General features: G+C 35.0%; 1 protein-coding gene and 1 pseudogene across 6 annotated transcripts; both read left to right on the forward strand.

The window, feature by feature from the left end:
- Positions 1-1,006: 1,006 nt before the first annotated feature.
- LOC125220592 lies at positions 1,007-3,831 on the forward strand (annotated as a pseudogene).
- Positions 3,832-6,975: 3,144 nt separating this feature from the next.
- On the forward strand, positions 6,976-14,719 carry LOC125221840 (putative pentatricopeptide repeat-containing protein At3g08820). 6 transcript variants are annotated; one of them, XR_007176435.1, is made up of 7 exons: positions 6,976-7,084; positions 7,937-8,018; positions 8,420-8,490; positions 9,356-9,507; positions 9,590-9,668; positions 9,749-10,008; positions 10,097-10,232. XR_007176435.1 is itself a non-coding variant. In XM_048124129.1 (7 exons), the coding sequence occupies exon 6, from the start codon at positions 10,040-10,042 to the stop codon at positions 12,065-12,067; it is 2,028 nt and encodes a 675-aa protein (XP_047980086.1). In that variant the 5' UTR covers positions 6,976-7,084; positions 7,161-8,018; positions 8,420-8,490; positions 9,356-9,507; positions 9,590-9,668; positions 9,749-10,039; the 3' UTR covers positions 12,068-12,244; positions 12,342-12,387. The 6 variants fall into 6 exon arrangements, 5 of the variants coding, with proteins under 5 accessions (XP_047980086.1, XP_047980085.1, XP_047980087.1 ...); XM_048124129.1 differs by adding an exon at positions 12,342-12,387 and having other exon boundaries at positions 7,161-8,018; positions 9,749-12,244; XM_048124128.1 differs by adding an exon at positions 12,342-12,387 and having other exon boundaries at positions 9,749-12,244.
- Positions 14,720-15,847: the final 1,128 nt, after the last annotated feature.

Below are 15,847 nucleotides of genomic sequence, written 5' to 3' on the forward strand. Positions count from 1 at the left end.
GGGGGGTAGTGGGGGTTTAAAGAAAGGCGGTTTTCAAGATGTGGAGAAAAACCCCCATAAAGGGTTTAATTAAAAAAGCGGGGGACATTCTTGAGGGGCGAAAGATTTGCTTTAAAACGAGGCGTTGATCCCCATTCGCCATGAAATATTAAACGAAATTCATTTACGTTGAAGCAGGGAAAAAAAGGGCATCTCCAACAATCCGAAATCCCACCCTAAAAATCCCATTTTGCCCTTTTTTTATTTATGTACAACAATGACCAAATATGAAATAGAAACGCAAAATTGTTTTTTACGTTCTACTATATATTAATTAGTTTTAATATATTTAATTAGTTTCTACAACATCAATATTAATTAGTTTTTACTATATATTTAGAAGTATTGATGATAAATTTAAAGGGCCTGAGTCATCATATATGTTACCTTGAGATTTAAAATGAGCCCTCCTTTTTAGCATTTGCAATAGATTATAACCCAAATTTAGCAAACCTCAAGAAAAGCTTCGATTCTTGGGTTTCCATAGTGCAGAGGTTGAATTCTTCATAGGATCGTCGTTGCTAAGCGTAGAGATGGTCGTTATTGTGTCGCCGACGGCGGCGATTTGCTGGTCGTGTTGAAGTTCCGACGGGAGAAGGGATGGATTTCGTGGTAGGGTTGGGTAGCAGCGGCGCCTCCTTTCGTTTTGTGGAGGAAAAAAGGCTTTTATATGGCCGTATACATTATGTTTTTTTGCTAATTAATAGTAGTCTAATTAAATGAATTAATCTGCTACTAATTTAATGTTATGTACTATTTGGTAGGGCTGGCAATTTTTGACACGACACAAAACACGCACAACCACACGAAATTTGGGTTTGGGTCGAGTTATCGTGTTCGTGTCCATGGGGTCGACCCAAGGACACGAAAATTTCAGTCGTTCGTGTCGTGTTCTTTCGGGTTCGTGTTATCCGTTAACAATGCGTGTTGTGTCGTTTTCGTGTTATCCGTTAACACATAAATTCATAAATATGTGGTGGATAGTGTGATGGGGCTGAATGTGTTTGTGAATACTGCGTTGGTGGTTATGTTTGTCAAGTGTGGAAATATGGAGAAAGCGCGTGCCATATTTGATGGGATGCACGAGAGAGATGTTGTTACTTGGGGCACTATGGTGCAAGGCTACGCAGCCTATGGTTTTCCAAAGGAGGCTTTGGAAGTGTTTGGTATGATGCTGAGAGAGAATTTAGGGCCGGATCACTATGTCATTGTTGGGGTGCTCTTTGCTTGCGCTAGGCTTGGGGCTTTGGAGCACGGGAAACGGGTTTGCAGCATGATGGATATGAACGTGTTTCTGTGCAATCCTGTTGTAGGGACTACCTTGATTGACATGTATGCCAAATGTGGTGAAATGGATCTAGCTTGGGAGGTTTTTGAAGGAATGAAAACCAAGGATCTTGTCGTTTTCAATGCCATCATTTCTGGTCTAGCTATAACTGGCCGTACTAAAACAGCATTTAGTTGCTTTGGTTTGGTCCAAAAATGTGGATAGAATGGTGACGGGAACACGTTTCTTGGTTTACTCTGTGGATGAGTTCATGCCGGACTTGTTGATGATGGGAATCGCTTCTTCAATGGAATGAGTGACTTATACTCTTTGGATCCTACTATTGAGCATTATGGAAGCATGGTTGATCTTCTTGCTCGTGCTGGTTTATTAAACGAAGCTCATGATATGATCTTTAGTATGCCAATGAATGCCAATGCAATAGTTTGGGGAGCTCTGTTGGCTGGACGTCAGATGCACAAGAATACTCGATTGGCTGAGCATGTATTGCAGCATTTAATCAAATTGGAGCCGTGGAACTCGGGGAACTACGTCCTTTTATCGAATATTTACTCGACTAATAAGAAATGACATGAATCAGAGAGTATTAGGTCAGTCATGCAAGAGCAAGGGATTCAAAAAGTGCGTGGTTGTAGTTGGATAGAGGTGGAAAGTATTGTCCACGAGTTCCTTGTTGGAGACACATCCCACGCTGTGTCAGATGAAATATATGGTAAACTATCTGAGCTGGCTAGGGAGCTAAGTGTTAGTGTTTGTATACTAGAAATCACGTTTCGAGTGATTGGATACTGTAAAACTCTTATTTTATTTTCCAATAAATAAAACAGATTATTTTTGTCATAATGTTGTTATGTTTTACATTTAATGGATGTTAAGGCATGTTTAAATGTATAAGTTAACTTAACAAAGTCTAAGTCTTTGTTTTAGTAGACCGGTTGTGGGCGTCGTCCACTTTAAGGTAACACGGTCAGTTCTAAACAAAGAAAAAGATGAATTTCACAACCTAGTTGGAATTTGACTATCCATCGAGAAAGGTTGCAATGTCAGTCCGCATATTTCTAAGTCTTACTGAAATAAGATGACATTGGTGTGGTATAGCATTGAACGGATCTAAAAGCAAGACTTGCCCTTAGACTATCTACTGAAAGGCGAGGTCTTGATAAATATTTATTTCTTAATCAATGTAGGTTAGCATTGAGCATACGGTATTTATTATGCACTACTTTGACTTATCAAATGGTGCGGGTTTTTCGTAACCCAATTATCCTGATATATCGGGTAGTGGTGATCAATATTTAGCGGTGCTAGGATTGCTATTATATTGAATCGTGCGCGAGCTGAGTCTCGTTTGATAATGTCCTCAAGAGGAACGCGAAACAAGGTTTTATTATTCGGAACCTAGCTAGTTGGAGTTTGATTACTCAATGAATAATAAATAAGCATTTCATGCTAAGTCCACTCTTGGAGTTAATAAGAAGTTAATTAATTAAGTCAATAGCAGACATTAATTAATTAATGAACATTTTAATCTTAAGCACGGGAAATAAAAGTTAAACGGAAACCCGAATTACTTATAATTTCGGATTTGGATGGGGAGAGTTCAATATTACTTCTGTAGTGGCTGCTCGTAATATTCCAATTATAACTTATATTAAATTGTGGGTTCAATTTAATTAGTAAAAAGTAAATTGGATTAGCCCATATCCAAAACCTTCCATAGATCCCTGTCTGGCCCCAAAAGGAACTTAATATAAATAGGAGAATAAAGGAGACAGAAATAACACAATTTCATTATTTGTAATTTTCGAAAATTTTAGCCTCCCCAGTTGAAGGAATTTTCGAATTCCACTCCTATTCCCAAAAGGATTTCTTCTGTCTTCTTTATTTAAGTCCTAGTATTCTAGTAAGATCAGCCCACACTGATATTGGAGTACAGTTCGGGAACCAGAGAGAAGATTTGTGGTCTAGTATTCAAAGCATCATGTGGAGAAGGAGCTAGCCATCTTCAATTCTTTGGAGAATTAATTAGGTATTTTTCTGCTCCGTAGAAAAGCATGTTTTAGGTTTTCAATATTCTTAAAGCATGATTAATTCAAGTTATGAGCATGATACATGTGATAATTACGCGAATATGTTTTGTCTAAATAATCTGCTAAATAGATCTAATTATTATGTGATTGATTTATGTGAGCTCTTCCGCTGCCAGTTCCAACACTAAGGGCGTTGGTTTTGTGCCTAGCACGGAATATGTGTTGTTTGATGTAGAAGAGGAGGAGAAGGAGCAGTTCTTAGCCTGTCACAGTGAGAAGTTGGCTCTTGCATTTGGCCTAATTGCAACAAAAGAAAATTGTGTTATCCGGATAATTAAAAACCTCCGTGTATGTGGCGATTGCCATGCAGTCATCAAGCTCGTGTCGAAGATTACAGGGAGGGAAATTATTGTTCGTGATACTAACCGTTTCCATCATTTTGTCAATGGGTGGTGCTCGTGCAGTAGCAACTAGCATTATATCAGTCTAAGTACTGTATTTGCAAAAGAGGATATATGGGTATTGAAGTTGGGATTGATGAAGAGCAAAGGGTCTTCCATATCTCTATGTGATGTTATAGGCATGGCAAGGACTCAAGATCTGAAATACCAAAAATGCAGCCTCGAACCACGAAGGCCACGACCATGTTATTTAATTTCTTCTACTTTATGGTTTTGGTCTTAGTTAGTTGTGAACCTTTAGTGTTGTCTATATGCTCAAATTGTGTTATGTAAAATTAACAGATTTTGGAAGGCATCATTCAAAGTAGATATCGGCCAGACTTCAAAGGTGAGGAAAACTGTGTTGAATTTTCGTCTTATGCTTTTGTTATTTGACACACTAGTCTAGTAGTAGTGGTGGTAATTGGTTTTAAAGAAAATCAAATTGAAGTTGCAAATACTAAACATATAGATTCTAGTTGTGCTTCAAGGCTTGTGAATGAGCCATCTTGAAATAAAATTTGAATTTCAAAACAAAGTAGAGAGCGCCTGGCTTTGGCACTGTGTGCTTGATTTCTCTTCTTATTTTAGATTGTGATTATTGGCTCCTAAATCTTTTATTTTCCCTTTTAGTGTTTTATGCAGTCCACAAATTGTTTGGTTATGTTTGCAACAATAACATTTCTCTATGTAAATTTTTTTATCTCTATGATATATTTTTAAACTATAAAATGTAGCCTTTATAGTACTATAAGCAGGTGATTACTTCTAATTATATAATGCAAATATTTTCCATCTCTTGTATATTGCCTCACTTTTTCAATTCAGCATTCAAGATGCATTATTTGGTATGAAAAATGAGCCGTCGTCTTCTTCATCTTATTCTTCTTCTCTATTTTTCCGTTTCTGGATATCTCTCATCTCTCCGTTTTGCAATTTCTGGAGTAGTTTTGTTCTAAAACTCAAAAGTGAAGGGTTGAATAGCGCTGCGGCATAGTCGATGTCCATATTTGAACAGAACTACTCCATCTTTGGAGTAGCACTGTAGCACGACGCAAAACCCATCCAAAATTGCAATTGAGCCCTTCACTTTTAATGTCCATATTCTTCAAGCAACATTTCAGAATAAAAGTGAATATGAAATTGTTGGCCCAATATCCCTCGCGGTACATCACGTGAAAGTATTTAATAGCGTCGTCAAAATGATCTCTTGAAACAAGCCCACGAATCATTGTGTAGTATAAATGGAAATTGGGCTGCATCTAGCTGAATAGCGTTGCGGCGTAGTAGGGGCGGTTGAAATGAAAAGCCGATTTCAGAAGCATGTTGAGAATAAATCGGTCCAGATGAAGGTTGGATCGAAAGAGATGGACATGCACATTCTTGAGCTGGATGAAAGATTTGAAGCTTTGAAACAGAGCGGCGTTGATCTCCATTGTCGCCATGAAAGACTCAAATTTTCAGAAATTCACTCACTGTTGAAGACGGAGTGAGTAAAGGGCATCTCCAACAATACTGCAAATCCCATTTTTGCTGCTAAAAAAATCCCATTTTGTCCCTTTTTTGCGTTTATGTACAACAGTGACTCAAATATGGCGTTGCACTGTAGCAAACGCAAAATTGCTTTTACAGTTTCTGATATTGCAGTTATATCCCCATCTGTTAGTGTATTTTTAAATCGAGCAAAAGAAATGCATACCTGGTCCAATTTTGGCGACAAATAGAAGAACTTGCAGTCTGACGAGAATTGCAGAATATTTGGGGAAGAAGATACAAGTGAGAACGGTGGTTTTAAATTTACTATAAAAGAAAGACATGATGGAAAAATATACAAACATCCTTCAAGAATAACTAATATAGAGAAAAAAGTAAACAATTATTGAATTCAAACTCGCCGAATACAAATTATTTTCCCTCAATCAATAAATCAGAAAATTAGTCCATGAAAATGCAGATTTAATTGATGGTCTGTGTATATATGAGTGTTAAAACTTATCTGAAAAGCTAATTTTTTGCAATTCATTGGACCAATTTTTGCTATCTACCATTTTTTTTTGTCCCAATAGATGATTTTTCCATAAAAAATGTGCCACATTTCATTATGACCGATTTTATTTTAATATATTGTAACCAAAATATTTAAAAGTAATCTATATTCTATTACAAGATATTATGAATAAAGTAACTACATGAAGACATGATTTATTCATTTTAAACGCCAAATACTAAATAAAAACATTAAACTAAAAATATATACTTTGTACATTTGAATTTAGCAAAATATAATTCAACGAATACTTCTATTGAATATACATACAAACCAGATTATTATTATTATTAACTATAAAAAAATTATATAAAGGTTCAAATAAAGTCTAACTAATACCAATGGTGTATTCTTATAAAGTTCTAGAAAATACTCCTTAGATAGAAAAAATGTTGAATAGCAAAATAAATGTCATATACTTAAACAAAAATGTTGAAATTTTTTTTTCTATATTATAATACATCATACTATGAATAAAACAACTTCATAAAAATATAAATTACTCATTTTAAACTACAAATACTAAATACATAAAAAAAATACTTCTATTAAGTAGTATATATAGAATCCAAATTCTTCAGATATTATGATAATATTAACAAAAATAAACAATAAAAATAGTTATAATACAGTATACCCAATTCATCAAACTTACATAAACAAAAAGTTAATAAAATTCCATCTCAATAGTGATAAATGAATACCTTCATATTGATACAACGAAGATGAAACAATAGTGCTCCCTTCCGTAAGAGATATAGTCCGTTGATCTGGTACAATAATTAGTATAAGCTATGAATAAGAAAAAATATGTTATATAGTACTTCACCAAAAATGTTGAAAACTAATTTATATTCTATTACATCATATTATGAATAAAATAACTTCATAAAGAAATAAAAAATTCATTTAAAAATACAAATACTAAATAAATCAATTCCAAAATATATAATAATTTTAAAATATTATAGCTTAAATAAAAAAATATTAAAGGCCCAATGAAAATTAAAACACATACCCAAACAAAAAATAAAAGTGGCCCAAACATATTTATTAAATTGGCCCATTTTATATTAATAGGCCCAACAAATGAACCCCAATACATAACATTACATTAGTAGCAGATTAATTCATTTACCGACGAAATCCCTCCCTTCTCCCGCCGGAACTTCCACACGACCAGCAAATCGCCGCCGTCGGCGACACAATAACGACCATCTCCCTAACCTCAACAAATCGGGTGAGATTCTACTCAAATTGATTGATTTCGGTTTCGATTATAGGTACAATACAGATTTCTCAATTTTTATTGACAGAAGGTAGAAGATTAGGAAGGAATCTGACATTTTTCATGACATATTTTTCAAATACGGATTTCGAGTGGCCTCCATTAAAGGATTCAAAGATGATCCCCAGAAAATTGCAGACACATTTCAGAAATCTAACTTTCCAAACCCTAGGGTTGCATGCCTGTAGAGATAAGTTTCATTTTATAATCGAATTAAAATTTTTTAAGAACTGTTTATCTTGGGTTAAGTTTACAGACTCTATTTTAGGAGATCTTAAATGTAATTATTAATAAAATCTCAAATTTTCAGAATGTGCTCAAATTTGTTGTAGTATAGTAGTATAAAATAATTTGGGAGATATTTGAGGAGATCTAAACTGTCTCTATTTGTAACTGAAAACATAATTTCAGTGAATTCTTCTTTTGGAGCTGAAAAATTGGTTTTAAAATGCTAAAATTTGAGGATTTTCTACATTTTCTTTTGGATTTCAGTGAATTCTTCTTTTTGGAGCTGAAAAATTGGTCTGCTAAAATTTGAGGATTTTCAACATTTTGCCCATAGAAGCACCACCTGAATATAGGTATAGGTATAGGTTTGAAGTAAAATGAATTTGCTCAAAGGAAGAAGAAGAAAAAAATACAGATTCCGCGAGATTATTATATTAAATTTTTAGTTTATTACAAAAACCTATACTTACATTTTGCTCAAAGGAAGAAGAAGAAAAAAATACAGATTCTGCGAGATTATTATATTAAATTTTTAGTTTATTACAAAAACTTATACTTACATGTGGTTTTTGACAGGATTAACATTGACAGCCAATGGAATAGCCATAAAGAGGAAGGATAAATAGCTATAACAGAAAACTAATCAAATAAATCAAAGGTATTATCTATACCTGAAACTTCAGTTGATAAACCTTGATAGGAACAACTAATTAAGCTTGCAGATTTCTTCAATTTCTTCATTGCAAACACCTAAAAATGTATCTCACAATTTCCTGCAAGAGAGTGAAATACTTAAAGCAAAAAGTGTGCTTAAAAAGGTGTTAAGTTAGAGAATATCACAGATTCCAACATGACCTTTCACTTACCTAATCCTATGGTTTGGGGATCAAAATGGGTTTAGAAAGGGCTAATATGCTTCTACACATCTATCACAGACATTTAGAATAGGTTTTAATATTTAGTATATTTCTAGGTACATATAGGTTTTAATCATATGTACATTGTACACAGGTTCCAATTTCTATTCTTTATTTAAACTGACAGTTATAAAATTTGCAGAGGTACCAAAATGATGGAAGACAACATATCAGGAAGAATATCTAGAAGATGACAGACATATCTGATTTAAGGTATAACTATGAAATAATGATCCTCATAGTTAACTAATTATGCATGTTAGGAATCAAAACTTAGTAATTACAAAGGTTTACCTAAAGGAATCCTAAGTAGGAACTAAGAATGTCTGTATGTTTTTATACATAAATTAAATATACTTATAAATGTTGTTGAATCAATCTGCCTGTAAATGGATACTAATATATATGGATTAATATTTGGCGATACATGTATGTAAAATTGCCTAAAATAACTTTTTAATTTCAACCTTTGACTAATTATATTGCTGTGATAATTTTCTTTATAAAATTTCTGTGTAGTATTTAATACAGTAAATGAATTAATATAAATAATTATCTAAAATATAAAAAAGTAGTGTGTAAATGTATTTCATTTCTGTTTTAAGTATATATATAAATATATAAACTTGAAGAATAATTTGGCCCATGCATAGCACGGGTGGAAATATTATATTCTACAAAACTTGAAGAATATAGTCTTTTCAAGTATCTGCAATACTCTATGAAAGTATCTGAGAAGAATTATGAAAGTATGTTGCAGGGTGAGAAAGAAGAAGTAGAAGAGGGTATTTATAGGAGTTCATTTGCATAAGACAGCAGCATAAAAAGATATCAGATTTCGAAAACAAACATAATCATTGCTAAGACCTTTCAAATAACATATAATAGAAAATAAAAGACAATAGTCAAATTCAATTCTGAAATAGGTTATTTATTAGAACTGCTATATAGGAATATAAATAATGTGAATTTCCATGCATTGTGTATTAAATACAGATCCCATTAATTGGGTCTACTGACAGCCCTATTAATGACTAATCTATTGTGTTCCCCTATTAATATTTGCCCTATTTTGCAGGAATACAAAATACATCTCATATGGAAGGAGAAGGAGAGAGAAGAAAGAATTACAGAAAGAAGGCACAAAAGGTGCTACACGCCTGAACCCTTTTTGAGTCTAGACTCTAAAAAGTAGATAATAGAAGAGGAAGAAGGCATTACTCTGAAAAGGTAAAATATTTTATAGATTAAGCTTTAAAAAATATATTATGTTGAGATTAATATACTTATCTATAGATGATTTTTTTTGCAGGAATTTTTTCTTCAAAAACTTTTGAAGAACCAAGAGAAGTATTATACAAAATCATATTAAAATTATTCCAACAGAAAAGGTACAATTCTTATTTATTACTACTACTATACTATCTTCTTTTCAGATTAACATACAATAGATAAATGATTTCATTTGCAGGATATATAGTCAAAAACAATTGCAAGACCAAAGAAGGATTTTACAAACTATGGTGCAGAGTTATGCAGCCTATGAAGGATTTTACAAACTAGTTCATTCTGAATTCGATCAGAAACTGTAAAAGCAATTTTGCATTTGCTACAGTGCAACGCCATATTTGAGTCATTGTTTGCGAAAAGGGACAAAAAGGGATTTTTTAGCAGCAAAAATGGGATTTGTAGTATTGTTCGAGATGCCCTTTACTCACTCCGTCTTCAACAGTAAGTGAATTTCTGAAAATTTGAGTATTTCATGGCGACAATGGAGATCAATGCCGCTCTATTTCAAAGCTTGAAATCTTTCATCCAGCTCAAGAATGTGCACGCCCGTCTCTTTCGATTCAACCTTCATCAGAACCGATTTATTCTCAACATGCTTCTGAAATCGGCTTTTCATTTCAATCACCCCGACTACGCCGCAGCGTTATTCAGCGGGATGCAACCCAATTTCCATTTATACCACACCATGATTCGTGGGCTTGTTTCAAGAGATCATTTTGACGACGCCATTAAATACTTTCACGTGATGTGCCGCGAGGGATATTGGGCCAACAATTTCATATTTGCTTTTGTTCTGAAATGCTGCTTGAAGAATATGGACATTAAACTTGGTATGAATGTGCATTCTTTGATTGTGAAACAGGGTTGTGAGTTTGATTCACAGGCGAGTACTGGATTAGTTGGATTGTATTCAAAATTGGAGCGTCTGGCTGATGCGCGGAAGGTGTTCGATGAAATGCCTGAGAAGAATGTGGTTTCGTGGGCTGCGGTTATGAACGGGTATGTTAGCGTTGGGAGGTTCAAGGAGGCTATTGACTTGTTTAGGGAGTCGCTGGAGGCGGGTTTGAAGCCGGATAGCTATACACTTGTTAGAGCATTATCTGCTTGCAGTCAGCTAGGAGATGTGGTGGTTGGAGAGTGGATTCATAAATATGTGGTGGATAGTGGGATGGGGCCGAATGTGTTTGTGAATACTGCGTTGGTGGATATGTTTGTCAAGTGTGGAAATATGGAGAAAGCGCGTGCCATATTTGATGGGATGCACGAGAGAGATGTTGTTACTTGGGGCACTATGGTGCAGGGTTACGCAGCCTATGGTTTTCCAAAGGAGGCTTTGGAAGTATTTCGTATGATGCTAAGAGAGAATATAGGGCCAGACCACTATGTCATTGTCGGGGTGCTCTCTGCTTGCGCTAGGCTTGGGGCTTTGGAGCTCGGGAAACGGGTTTGCAGCATGATGGATAGGAATGTGTTTCTGTGCAATCCTGTTGTGGGGACCGCCTTGATTGACATGTATGCCAAATGTGGTGAAATGGCTCTAGCTTTTGAGGTTTTTGAAGGAATGAAAACCAAGGATCTTGTCGTTTTCAATGCTATCATTTCTGGTCTAGCTATGACTGGCCATACCAAAATAGCATTTAGTTGTTTTGGTTTGGTTCAGAAATGTGGATGGAATGGTGACGGGAACACGTTTCTCGGTCTACTGTGTGGATGTTCTCATGCTGGACTTGTTGATGATGGGTATCGTTTCTTCAATGGTATGAGTGACTTATATTATTTGGATCCTACAATTGAGCATTATGGAAGCATGGTTGATCTTCTTTCTCGAGCTGGTTTATTAAACGAAGCTCATGATATGATCTCAAGTATGCCAATGAATGCCAATGCCATAGTTTGGGGAGCTCTGTTGGCTGGATGTCAGATGCACAAGAATACTCGATTGGCTGAGCATGTATTGCAACATTTAATCAAATTGGAGCCGTGGAACTCGGGGAACTACGTCCTTTTATCAAATATTTACTCGGCTAATAAGAAATGGGATGAATCAGAGAGTATTAGGGCAGTCATGCAAGAGCAAGGGATTCAGAAAGTGCGTGGCTGTAGTTGGATAGAGGTGGACAGTATTGTCCATGAGTTCCTCGTTGGAGACACATCCCATACTGTGTCAGATGAGATATATGGTAAACTCTCTGAGCTGGCTAGGGAGCTAAGGGCAGTTGGTTTTGTGCCCAGCACGGAATATGTGTTGTTCGATGTAGAAGAGGAGGAGAAGGAGCAGTTCTTGGGCTGTCACAGTGAGAAGTTGGCTCTTGCATTTGGCCTAATTGCAACAAAAGAACATTGTGTTATCCGGATAGTTAAAAACCTCCGTGTATGTGGCGATTGCCATGCATTCATCAAGCTCGTGTCGAAGATTACAGGGAGAGAAATTATTGTTCGTGATACTAACCGTTTCCATCATTTTGTCAATGGGTGGTGCTCGTGCAGAGATTATTGGTGAATCGTAGCGACTAGCATTATATCAGTCAAAGCACCATGTTAGCAAAAGAGGAAACATGGGTATTGAAGTTGGGATTGATGAAAAGCAATGGGTCTTCCTTATCTCTATGTGATGTTATAGACATGGCAAGGACTCGAGATCTGAAATACCAACCTAGACCACGAGGGCCACGACCAGGTTATTTAATTTCTTCTACTTTATGGTTTTGGTCTTAGTTAGTTGTGAACCTTTAGTTTTGTCTATATGCTCAAATTGTGTTATGTAAAATTAACAGATTTTGGAAGTCATCATTCAAAGTAGATATCGGCCAGACTTCAAAGGTGAGGAAAACTGTGTTGCATTTTCGTCTTATGCTTTTTTTATTTGACACACTAGTCTAGTAGTAGTGGTGGTATTTAGTTTTAAAGAAAATCAAATTGAAGTTGCAAATACTAAACCTATAAATTCTAGTTGTGCTTCAAGGCTTGTGAATGAGCCATCTTGAAATAAAATTTGAATTTCAAAACAAAGTAGAGCGCGCCTGGCTTTGGCACTGTGTTCTTGATTTCTCTTCTTATTTTAGATTGTGATTATTGGCTCCTAAATCTTTTATTTTCTTTTTCTTTCAGAGAAAAGAAAAAAGGGCAATTCGAAGGATGAGGATGACTCCTGAGGCTGCGGCGCAATTCGGTGATGGAATTCAGATGGTTCTTTCTCGGTGGGCTGCACTGCGGATGGCCATCGAAAACAGGTGGGGCGGCCGCGACTCTGTCCAGAAATCGCAGCAGCTCGGCCACAATATTTTCAATTTCCTCGCTCAATCGAACGGTATTTCTCACTTGAACTGATACTGGTTAATTAGTATCTATTCATATGCTAAAACAGAGTATGATATGATGTAGAGTGTTATTGTAAGAGAGATGTGAAATATAGTACTATTCTCTATTGTTGATAATGATAATGATGATGTTTCCTTAGAACTCACCTGATCTTTTGAAAAGATATGGATATTTATTTAATTTTCTCTCAATTTGGATATTCTGCATTCGAGTATAGATTGACATCCGTTTTCTGTTTAATTGTACGAATGTCTTGTGCTGGGCTGAAGAGTTACTGATTTTATTAGGTATTCTGAAATTTCTCTTCTGCTGAGCTGCATTGTGTGTTCTGGCTTTGAATAATTTTATTCGTCGAATTTAGGGGAAATTTTATTCAAAGCCTATAGGAATCGGTGTGTTGAATAATTGTTGGATTATATTTTTTGTGCAGATCAAGTTTATATTAAGGATGTACTTTATGAATTCATGGACTCACTCAATACTGATATTCAGGACGGTAGTGTCGAGGAGGTATGCCATCTTCATCTATTTGCCCTAAATTTGACTCCTACTAATCAGTTCATGTCCATTCATGTATGTGATAATGTGAAGGCTTACTAACTTCTTATGCTCCAACCTATAGCCCATGTTGGTGTGTAGGATGGAAATTGAAGAGTAAAGCAAAAAAATTCTACTCAAATCTTATAATTAAGGAGAAACCCTAAATTACTAGAAAATATGAAGGAACTGTGATTGCCATCTATCTGATACTTCTCTTTATTCTCATTGCACTTAACCATATCAGTTTAAGGTAGTCATATTATATGCAACGAGCCAATATTCAAAATGGAAGCAGGCACTTGCCTTGTGTAGCTAGTTTGACATAAAAAACAAATGATATAAACCATGCTAGACTGGGGATTCTACTTGTGGAATAGACAAAACTCCTAAACTTCAATCATGCACAATTTATACCGTGTATAATATTGATTTCGCGCCAGTGATTGTAAACAATAGATATCAGTACACCTACTTGATCGAGTTGTTTCATGGTTGAAGATAAAGGATTGTTAAGATACATACTTATCAATCACCGTATTCAATTTTTTTATTCTTACAATGAAAAATACTGTCGTATTTTCATTTTTTATCTTTGAATTTTTATGTTACGCAGGTTGCAAAAAAATTTATGGTAATGCGTGAAGAATGTTTAGAAGGTCAGTTTGACTCGATAAAGAGGCTGCGAGAAACAAATGTTCCAAGTGTTTCTTATACCAGACAGGTAAGACTGTTAACGGGAGAAGTTTTAGTATTATGACTACTTGCGTGGTTAGCCATATCCATATTAATTGTGTTGTAGGATTTGATGAATAATAGCATTCGGTAACTTCTACTCATGTTACTCACATCATCAGTAACTTCAATTTTCCTCTATTTCAATTTCTATTTTGTCAGCCCAACAGTGATGAAGATGATGCCATAACAGAGAACAATATGTCAGCAATGGAAGTTGATGCTCCACAACCACAGCGCCAATTGGATCACAATCTGAATGATATTGCGCCTGACGAAAGTGGCAAGAAAGATGCTCAAGTTGTGGATGATGGATGGACTGTTGCTTCAAAAAAGAACAAAGGGAGAAAGAAGTGACGGACTGATTACATTGGCTCGAGCCACTTTTAGGTAGGAATATTTGAGTATATCTAGAGACAACATTTTTGTTTATTGAGAGCTCACATCTTATATTATACTGATGCTAATTGTGTATGTAGTATATTTTTTCATCATTCCCAAACAACTGGTTTCTTTTATGATTGAAAAGTAATGAACATGAAAGAGCTATCTTAAAGTTCAATGGGAGACTTCTATGGTGAAGACAAGAAATGCAGAATTATGTTACATGTAGTTTCTTAAGTTCTCCAATTTTCACTATATTGTAGGAGTACTAAAATTTTTTGGAACTGGAAGCATATGGTATGATAATAGTGTTCGATTTAGTGGATTAGACAAACTAAGTGGGTGTTTGATTAAGTCTATTTTAATGAACTTGTAATTGTTAGTTTATAAAAATAAACGTTCGAAGAGATTAGAATAAGTTGTGAAAGTGCTTGTATAATTATTGAGTTTGTAATAGAGATACAGTTGTACTACCTCCGTCCCTGAATACTTGACACGGTTTGACCCGACACGGAGAAATGTAATGGAAAATGTGTTCAAAAAGTTAGTGGGATGTGAGTTCTACTTTTAAAGTATTAGTTTTATAATAAATGTGAGTAGGAATAAGTTAGTGGAATATGGGGTCCACTACCAAAAATGGAAAAAGTGAAGTGTGTCAAGTATTCGGGGACAGACCAAAATGACAAACTGTGTCAAGTATTCGGGGACGGAGGGAGTATCTGAGAAAACTGTGAGTTAGAAAAAACTTGGATTGAAATCAAATGGAAGAGAGATGAAATTGAAAAATGTGTATATTTAAAATAACAAAATCATAATAGAATGCAATGCTAGAACCATTTTAAAGTCCATGTATTCCACAAATTTTTTAAAAAATATATAGAAGTATTTTAGTATTTTTATTTTTATATTAAAAGTATATTTTTTATATTGTTATGACATTACTTAGCTACATTTGCTAATCCGAAAAAAATATCTTATTATTAGGGCATGTTTGATAAATTGGTAATGCCTAGATATAACATGTTTGGTAGGGGTGATAACTCATCTATGGATGGAAATCCATAAACAATGACATTTTTGTTCATGGATTTCCATCCATAGATGAGTTATCACCCCTACCAAACATGGCCTTATATGATTATTTCCAAGTATTTGGTATCATAGTTAGCTAATCATGTAAGCCTGTGATATATCTCTACGGCCCATCAAAGCCCGCAATCTTTTCCTCAAAATACAAGGATATGTATCCCACAAATTTGGTAGGATAGCATTTCTGCATCATTTCTTGTCTACCAAACAACAAGGA

This window comes from Salvia hispanica, chromosome 4, assembly GCF_023119035.1.
Source record: "Salvia hispanica cultivar TCC Black 2014 chromosome 4, UniMelb_Shisp_WGS_1.0, whole genome shotgun sequence".
Taxonomy (NCBI): domain Eukaryota; kingdom Viridiplantae; phylum Streptophyta; class Magnoliopsida; order Lamiales; family Lamiaceae; genus Salvia; species Salvia hispanica.

Excerpts from the sequence above, each read along its gene's own strand:
- LOC125221840 (XM_048124129.1), top strand. The coding sequence starts at position 10,040 with ATGGCGACAATGGAGATCAATGCCGCTCTATTTCAAAGCTTGAAATCT.